The sequence below is a fragment of the Spinacia oleracea genome, chromosome 3 (genome assembly GCF_020520425.1).
Source record: "Spinacia oleracea cultivar Varoflay chromosome 3, BTI_SOV_V1, whole genome shotgun sequence".
NCBI lineage: Eukaryota > Viridiplantae > Streptophyta > Magnoliopsida > Caryophyllales > Amaranthaceae > Spinacia > Spinacia oleracea.
In genome coordinates, this window is record NC_079489.1 from 90,863,251 (window position 1) to 90,872,940 (window position 9,690).

General features: G+C 34.4%; 1 protein-coding gene across 3 annotated transcripts; it reads left to right on the top strand.

The window, feature by feature from the left end:
* The first annotated feature begins 1,210 nt into the window (after positions 1-1,210).
* Positions 1,211-7,523, top strand: LOC110801043 (LEAF RUST 10 DISEASE-RESISTANCE LOCUS RECEPTOR-LIKE PROTEIN KINASE-like 1.2). Of its 3 annotated transcripts, none has more exons than XM_022006357.2 (4): positions 1,212-2,206; positions 5,742-5,774; positions 5,880-6,140; positions 6,220-7,523. In XM_022006357.2, exons 1-4 carry the CDS (start codon positions 1,441-1,443, stop codon positions 7,188-7,190), a joined length of 2,031 nt encoding a protein of 676 aa, XP_021862049.2. In that variant the 5' UTR covers positions 1,212-1,440; the 3' UTR covers positions 7,191-7,523. The 3 variants fall into 3 exon arrangements, with proteins under 3 accessions (XP_021862050.2, XP_021862049.2, XP_056696550.1); XM_056840572.1 differs by lacking the exon at positions 1,212-2,206 and adding an exon at positions 2,227-4,476; XM_022006358.2 differs by lacking the exon at positions 5,742-5,774 and having other exon boundaries at positions 1,211-2,206.
* The last annotated feature ends 2,167 nt before the right edge of the window (positions 7,524-9,690 follow it).

The window sequence follows — 9,690 nt, forward strand, 5'->3', positions numbered from 1 at the left end:
CAAATTATTAGTGGCATAATTAATCGTTATTAATTAAGTTAGTGACATATTAATTGTTTATTAATTAAATTTTATAATCGGCTAATAAATATTTAATTAAAAATACTTAAAAATGAGTTGTTAGCCATTGTTTAAGTTTTTGTTAACAACAAAAAAATTAAACAAGAGAGAAGAAAATAAATATTTTTTTTGTCTCAATATTAGTGTCTATTTGTAGAGCATAAAAAAATAAAGACATTTATAATTAATTTTTTTTTGAGTTGTAATATTTTTATTTTATGGACATTGTAAATTTGCAATAGGTATGTATTTTTAACACAACAAATCTATGTCATAAATCACATTGCAATTTTTTTTTTTAAAAATAGATAACCAATAATTTTGGTCCTCATAGGACACATGTCAATATCTCCACGCAAGACTTTGGTTTTCCATTTGGTGTTCATGAACACCAAATTTTTTTTGGTTTCATTATCTCTCTAACTCTTTTATTATTTTTTATTCACTTTTCTCTCCTAAACACCAAACCAAGGTGTTTGATAACTATAGTCTAATAGAAACATCATTTAGAAATGTAAAGAGTATTTATTAAAATAAAAAATAAAAAAAATACTATGATGGTCCTCGCTAGGAGGATCACCTTAGAATTCTCAAAACTTAAACCTCTGCGGCTTCATGAGTAAAATTTATTTTTGTTTGATAGAAAAGTTATGATGGGCAGCATATAGAAAACAGCACGACCACTTACGGCACGCGGATAAGCCACGTATGATATCATTTATTCTTGGAAAATATTTACTTTGTGCAGAAATTTAATAGTGACAGGTGGCTACTTTTGAAAAATAAATAAAATAAAATAAAATAAAATAATAGTGGCTACAGTCTCATATAAGTCACATGTTTAATCCAGAGAACCCAATTGGTTTCTGGTTCATCCTTTTCTCGTGGGCCAGGATCACTCTTTGCACTCCCACTAGCCCATTCTCAAAGCTGTCAAATCTTGACTTTTCTCTTTTGGGTAATTGGGTGTGGCTTTCCAATAATATCATTAATTAAAATAAATAAAAATGTCACCATTTTACATTTTAATTCCTCTTTTAGCCCCAAAAATACTACCAAGCTACCTTCATTTTATCATTATTACATTAATTATTAACCAATTTGTGCATGATTTTTGATTTACCAGCTACTAATTATATACTTATCAAAAAAAAAAAATCAAAAAAAAAATTCAACGGTCTAAGATATGGTGCTCATTTGCTGATCATCCCCATCTAGTCTAGACAAAAATCAACTACTCTTACTTTGAGCAATAACAACAATGGAGTCAAAATTTAAAGTCAAAACTTAAAGGCTCCTTAAACTTTATATTTCTTGGTACCTGCTAAAAATACCACCTTTTCTTTTCTTTCTTTCTTTGTAAACCCCTTTTAAGTTTTAATGGTGCTGGATTGTATTCATCAAAACAAAATGAAGTCAACTTTATTCAATCTAACTCTGTTACTTCAGCTTCATCTTCTGGTTTGTTTATCAGAGAATCATTTCGGGGACTGCATAACGAGGTTTTGTGGAAATCTAAGCATAAAATATCCTTTTCATTTAAATAATGAGCAAAAATCATATTGTGGTTATCCTGGTTTTGAGGTATACTGCAGGAATGATGGATTGGTTTTGTTCAATATATCAAGGGACACATATGTAATACGAAACATTTCGTATGAAACTGAGAAGTTTGAAGTGGTAAACTATGCTTTGGCTGGTGATGTTTTAGGTGGAAGTGGTTGTTTGGATTCGATGAAGAATCTGACTTTTGAGAACAATTTGATCGGGTTTGCATCTAATCATGATGATATGTTTGTATTTCCGAATTGCTCAGGAATAGTTGAAGGAGAATATAGGGAGAATAGAGTGAAATGCAAAGGTATAGCTGTGTATAGGAATGAGTCAAGACTGAGTTATTTGAAGGAAAACTGTAATGGAGAGGTTATTGCAGTGCCTTACAATGATAAAGGTCAGAGTGGTGGTAGAATCACTGACACATTGGGAAACGGGTTGATGCTTAACTGGACAGCTTATAATTGCACCGACTGTTTAAAAACTGGGGGGCAGTGTGGATTTGATGCCAAGAATTTTCAGTTCAATTGTTACTGCCCTGATAGAACTCATGCTCTTCATTGTGTTGTGACTGTTGTCCCACATGTTCAAAGTAAGTATATCTTTCTCTCTATCTTTCCCATGAAACTTTTTTGAGCAATAATATTAGGATTTGTAGGTTAGAGATTTGCATTGGAAAAATCACCATTAAGTTAACTGTATGCTTGCAATGGATTATATAGTAAGTGAAGTTACAACTTACAACATTAGAAGAGAGGATGATGGTATGGTATGGTATGGTATGGTATGATATGGGCTTTCTTGAATTAAAGACATATATGCAGTCTTATGTTTAGTTTGTGATCTTCTTTGTGTTATCAATATATTCTAGACAGGAAATAGCTTTTAGGTTCTTCAGACTTGCTGAATTTCCCAACAGTCTTTGGAGTTGTTCATAAGATGAATTTTTATGATTGAGATGTGCCTTAACGGGAGTTTGCAACTCTTAATTAATACCAAGTAGCAACCAGTCAAGCTGGGACTCTCATAGGTTCATAGCTTAACTAATTCAGTGGACAGAAAAGTGGAGTCATCAGCGGCACCAATTACTGCTGCAGCTTCCAGACAATTCTTAGCATTTCAAATGACAATTTTAGCATGATTCGTCTGCTAAGTTGTTGAAAGTAAAGAAACCCACTTTTAGATGCACTTTTGTTTTGGTACTTCTTCAGTATTTGCCTGTTTTCGATTTCCTCTTTGTCCTTCTTGAATTCTTTTGCATTTCACATTTGTCACCCGGCCTCTGCAAACATGGGACTAATATTCACTTTTTGTTATCACAAACTTGTTTCTCTACATCCGTATTGCGAGCATGTATCCTAAGAAAGTGTAGGGAGCTGAACATCAGTTATTCTTTTTATATCTGTGGCAACCCTGATCTTCATGGCCCTGCAACAGAAGCACACAATCTTCAACATGTCTCTTAAAGATGACATACAGTGTTTTTTGGTCCTCAGCACTATTCTGACAATAAATGATATTAATTCACTACTAATGACACCAATTTGGCCGTTTTCATTTGGAAATTTCACAAAAGAAGTGACCACACGAGCTCTTACAGTCTAAGCCTTTAGGGAGATTTGATGCATCACTCAGCACCAACTTAGGACAGTTCTGTTAGCTAATGAGTTAGGAAATCCAGCATGCTGAGTTGGCCAGTTGACTGTGAAGGTTCATCATATTGTTTATTCAATATATCTGTGCTAATCAGAATCCTGAATTCCTGACAGGGTCATTATGTTTCTAATGCCGTATCTTTGTATTTTCTGAGTAGAAATTTCAGCGGCACTCAAGTCCTTTTGCATAACTAAAATACTGCGTCTTAATCAGTTGTAAATAATCTTAGTTAGCACATTCTTTAATCTCTATAACCATTTGTTGACCAGATTAAACTTAGTCAGGCAAGTCTTGTTCTTATAAACTTAGTCGAGCAGGTTTGAATAGTTAATCTTGTACAAGTCAAACGGAAGATTTTTAAACCCCCCATATATATTGGAGGCCATCTCAGTCTCTCTTTCTTACATCTCTCTTTAAACTGTACTTTGTTCCTTCTATCTACATTGCACACTCAATTTTCCTATCCAAAAATGGGTTTAATCAATAAACTCATAAACCTATCCATCTCAATTTCCCCCTTCTTTATATTATGTTCTTTGGCCTTGGATCAATATTTTCAAGACTGTGAACCTAGAGAGTGTGGAAGCAATACCATTACTTACCCTTTCTATATTCCAGGCCTACAGAAGTCCTTTTGTGGCCACTGGGGTTTTGAAGTCACTTGTAATAGCAAGAATCAAACAATCATCAATCTCTCTAATAATACATATGCTGTTCAAGAAATTCTTTATGGATTTCAATCTTTGCATATAGTAAACACCGCCTTTATTGATAGTAGTTTCAATTGTGCTCCTGATATTCATAACTTCACTTTGGATAAGAAAATGTTTCAGTTTAGTTTCCCTGGTGAGGCATTCTTGTTGCAAGATTGCACTGAGGATTTCAAAAAATCTTTAGGACAATACAAAGAGGCCTCATGCGTTTCTGGTAATAAAAGTGTGGATCTTCTTGCCATAAACGCAGAACATATGAATTTGAGCAAATTTGTTGGCAACTGTGAAAGATTTGTTTCAGTGCCATATGATAAAGAAAGGAAAAATGATACTGATATTGATGGTGCAATAAGAAAGGGGTTTCAGCTGAATTGGGTTGTTAGTAATTGTAGCATTTGTGCTGAAAGTGGAGGGAGATGCGGATATCATATTGAAACTAGTTCACAAATGCAGTGTTTCTGTCCTCATGGTGCTTACCCTCATACATGCCCGAGTGAGTCTCTATCTCTATCTTACTTCTCCATGTTTTCACTGGCCTATGCACGGGTTGCATTTCCTCAGAGCGTTTTTGTTTTCCTTTCTCTTATAAAAGTTCATCTATTAAAGAAAGATTTCAGCTCATTCAAGATCTTGATGCATGAGAATCTGTATCACCAAATCACACAAGAGAATGCAGTATGCTAATTCTACATGTTTAACTCCGAAACAGTGTAGAAATGTATTGTTTCCCTTTCTCCAAATCTGTAGAACAATATATTCCTCGTAACTTTTAAGGGTACCTCTAACAATTTATAATAATGCTATAATCTGGTAGTTTTCCTCAAGGTTTCGGGTTTCTTTAGTCCTTGATATGCTTGCATATCCACATAGTTAAACCTCATGCTACAAATTACTTTTCTGTGCCAGTTTTTAGTTTTGGTTGTACTATCATCAATTTTTATGTCTTGGGAAGCTGTCCCATATATAGCCCCTGATTCAAATTCTTAGTTGATTTTTTAAGGGTGCTTTGAAGTGCGATGATCAAGGAGAAATTTCCGTCTTAGTATCATTGGATAGTAAATGATTTGTTTTCAAGATTTCCATGTGAGAAAGATCATTTTTTGAGATTTCCTTTTGTTTTTCTTTGCTTAAAAGTTAACATATTTACTGATATATTCCTACATTTGACAGAAAATTATAATCAAAAGATAGATAGTATAGTATATTTGAACTTTTGAAGGAATCCAATTCGCCTGGGGGGAAAGTGATCGAAATATGTCTTATAGTTTGGTTGTTCATTTTTTGCAAAAAGTAGCAAAAATGATAGGCAATTTCCTCAGTACCAGATCAACCACTGTTATAATGTGGGTAACTGTGTAGGAAAGTCACTGGAGGCTGGACCACACTAAGAACAAAAATTCTTCATTGACAGTTCATTTAATTGACTAGTCTTTGATTTTAGAAATTGCAAGGAATCTATACAAGTTGAACATATGTTGAACCGTTGAATTGAGATAATTGAGTGAAAGACTTGAGCTCAATCAAATTTAGCTGCCAATGTAAGGGAACTTGAGACTGTGTAACATGTTCATACTTCATAGATTAACTTGGTTGCCACATTATGGACCTTACAAATATGATCAATCTTTTTCATTTGTTGCAACCTAATTCAGAACTTGACATCTTTTCTCTCATTGTTTTAATCATGATCTCAATATTTGTAGAGAGTATATGGTTTTACCTGTTATAAGACTGATCGTTGATTTATTTCTTTTGTAGAGAAGGGTCTGTCTGGAAAAGTAGTGGGATTAGGTAACTATGGTTTTCTCTTTTGATTGAATCTATCTAGTAGACTTTTGTACCATAAATTTTGCTGGTAGATACTGCAATCTAACACATGAACTCACCAAACATCAGGCATTGGAATTGGAATTGGAGTATTTATGCTTCTGGTTTTAGCACTACCTATAGCCTTGTGGCACCTGAAGAAGCTGAGATCTGGTGACTCAAAATTTGTGGCTCGGAGTGTATCCCTTGACGGTAGTGCATCAGATCTGGAGAGAGGAAACATATACTTTGGCGTTCCACTCTTCTCCTACAGAGATCTTTTAGAAGCTACTGATAATTTTAATGAGTCTAAAGAGCTCGGTGATGGAGGCTTCGGAACAGTTTATTATGGTAATTAAGTTTTCATTTGAGTTGTTTTCAAATTTAATAATAGTCAAGTAGCTAATAAAAATATTTAAACCATATATAGGAAAGCTAAAAGATGGAAGGGAAGTAGCAGTAAAACGGTTGTATGAAAAGAGCTTCAGAAGGGTGGAACAGTTCATGAATGAAGTTCAAATACTGACACGTTTGAGACACCAACACCTTGTATCTCTTTATGGATGCACTTCCCAACACAGCAGGGAACTATTACTTGTATATGAGTATGTTGAAAATGGCACAGTGGCAGATCATTTGCATGGTAAAAAGGCAAAACCTGGATCACTGACATGGGCTGTTCGTCTTGGTATTGCTATTGAAACAGCTAGTGCACTCTCTTACCTCCATGCTTCTGATATCATTCATCGTGATGTCAAAACTAACAACATTCTCCTTGATAACACCTTTAAAGTTAGGGTGGCTGATTTCGGGCTTTCTAGATTATTTCCTACTGATGTAACTCATGTCTCAACAGCACCACAGGGTACTCCTGGGTATCTTGACCCGGAATATCACCAATGTTACCAGCTAACTGGTAAGAGTGATGTTTACAGCTTCGGGGTTGTTCTCATTGAGCTTATTTCTTCTTTGCCTGCAATTGACTTGGAGAGGCACAGACAAGAGATCAACTTGTCTAACTATGCCATGAACAGAATCCAACGGTGTGCATTTGATGAGTTGGTTGACCCACATCTAGGTTTTGCTTCAGATTTCAAGGTTAGGAAGATGACTACTATGGTGGCAGAGCTTGCGTTTCAGTGTTTGCAACATGATAAAGAGTTTAGGCCGTCAATGGATGAGGTGTTTAAGTCCTTGAACAGGATAGAGAGTGCTGATTTTGATGCACTGCAGGAAGAAGAGATGGCTGTAGAAAGGGTGAAAATACAAACTAGTAATCTACCACCTTCACCTATCGAAAATGTTCACGCACAGCTGTTGAGTAATAATCAGGTACATCCACCATCTCCAATTTCTGTAATGGATAAATGGGACAGTAGATCCACTATACCAAGTAAGTAAGTTGATGCTTTTATTGTTAAGTAATTAAAATGATAAAGAGGTGCCTTTTGGCACCTTGGGTTCTAGTGTAAAACCATTGAATTATGTCCACAATTGTAAAATGGTCCATACCTGACTTCTTTACGCACATATTTGGCAGTTTTGTTGTAAGAAATGTATAGAGTAGATTAAGCCACATTCTGCAATACCGCTTCTCCAAAAACACAGTGAAGTTTTTTCAGAGTTCACTGCTGTTTGATGAAAATTTGTCTTAACACAATGCAATTATATATATAAACTGATGTAACGCAAAAAATTCTGATTAAAGTAATGATTTCTCATGTTCTCTTGTCATTTCCTAGTAAAGTCTAAAACCTAGTTTGACTGTACATACTGTTACTGTACTAGAAATCATATAAGTTTGATTAGGTACAGGTTGTTTATCATGATCCAAAAGTGTTTCAGTTTGATTAGAATCACCATAGATGACTTAAAGCAGGTTTCTCAGACTCTTGGCATGCAATTAAGTGATTCAGCAGGAGTGAGAACAACTACGGAAGCAGATTACAGGTAAGAGCAAGTTGTGAATTTGGGGGATTGTGTTGTGTAGTCATGGAAACTGGCCTCAAATCATTCATTCTGAAGTTAGTTACCAGTTACCACAGACAGGGATCGGAGTACATGAGAACATGACTGACTGACTGACTGACTGACTGACTGTTACTGGTTTCGGCGTTTGGAGAATGTTTACTTCAATGGCAGAACTTAAAGGTTAAAGCTTCACAAGTAGTTTCTAAAGTGGTGGAAGAACAGACTTAGAATAAGATTCATCTAAAGAATAGAGACTACCATTTATTTTAAGTTGTCTCAAAATAACAAGCCAGTTTCTCTAGTTATCAAACTTTGAACAACCAAGAATTACTTGGAGATATTACTATAACAAAAATCATCTATTTCACTTGATTGGAATAACGTGCCAACTGATACAGAAAAAATGAGTAGTGTACTGAATAGACCATGTACAAAAGGACCTATGTCTAAACCTATTTAATGGACAAGCTAACCCAATAAATTCTGGACATTGCGTTTAAAAATTAAAAGAGACGATGATTTTCTGTACTGAATCAATAAGGCTAAAATAACACTCTATGTCTCCTTTTGTTCTTCATGTTTAGAGTATTGGGGGAGTTAAATAGCAACTGGATAGTTAATTCTATTTATTTTATGACTTAAAACGTCATATTTTGGATATATTGGATGAGGTTTAAGAAAAGTGCAAGTGGAAGGGTGAAAGTAAAGACAAAATCAATAAATCGGGATAAGGTTTGATCAAAATAAGGAAAATGACACAACTTTCAACTGAAATCTCAGGACAAGGGTCAAGGGTAGATTTAATTATTTTTTTTTAATTTTTTTTGTATATGGGTGAAATGGAACAGAAACATAAAAGAAAATGTTTTTTTTACGCACAAAAGGAGAAAATTATATTAACATGTCATCGTTTAAGCACCTTACAAAAGAGAATCGGGCAAACCCCAAAAACTTGTAGCCCGAACCATAGCAAAATACAAACAACTAAACTATCCATACCTACACTACCAAAAACTACCCCTCCCTTTAACTTTACAATCCAAACATTAACTTGCATCCAATCGAGGGGGGGGGGGGGGGGGGGGGGGGGAACTAAACCAACTACTCCCTTGCATTTGAACTCTCACCTTGCGCACCTGATTGTCACGAGTCACACTGAGAACCTTAGTAGTTACTGTCGTTGGGATAGTGCCAAACATAATCTCTCGAGTAACCGTCACGACCTCTTCTTCATCTGTTGGAGTTATTTCCAAATCAATAACTGCTGCTGATTGTCCTTGCGATTTAGAAGACTGTCCCTCATCCCTTAATCCTTTCCTTGCTTGCTGAAGATCTACCTGGTACATTATATCTGTGAATGGAGGTGGGTTAAGAAACATCTTATGGCCTACTGCCATTGTGATCGCATATTGATGAGTGACATTTATGTCACTCATAGGGTAGGAATTTAGGCATTATTTGAGTCGATTTTATTCTATTTTAGCATTTTTAGTCTTTATTTTTATTAATTTATCATTTTAATTATTTATAGTTTAGTTTAACGTTTTTATCTATTTTTGTTAGTTTTAGATCTTAATTTCGTACTTTATTTTATTTTATTTGTTTTATAATTTTATAATTTAATTACTTTTGTTTTCGATATTAATTTTCTATTTCTATTTCTATTTATTATTATTATTATTATTATTATTATTATTATTATTATTATTATTATTTTTATTATTATTTAGTTTCGTTTTTATTTTTATTTAGTTCCTCTTGTCTTTGTTTATTTTATGTAGGTGAACGTGTTTGAGTTTCGGGATACTAATTCCAAGGGCCAAATTAATTGTACAACAAAGCCAAACCTTATCCTACACTCTACCTACCCTACTGAAGGAAATAATGCCCTTGGTCCAAGTATGCATTTAATGTTAAGTCTAATAAATGC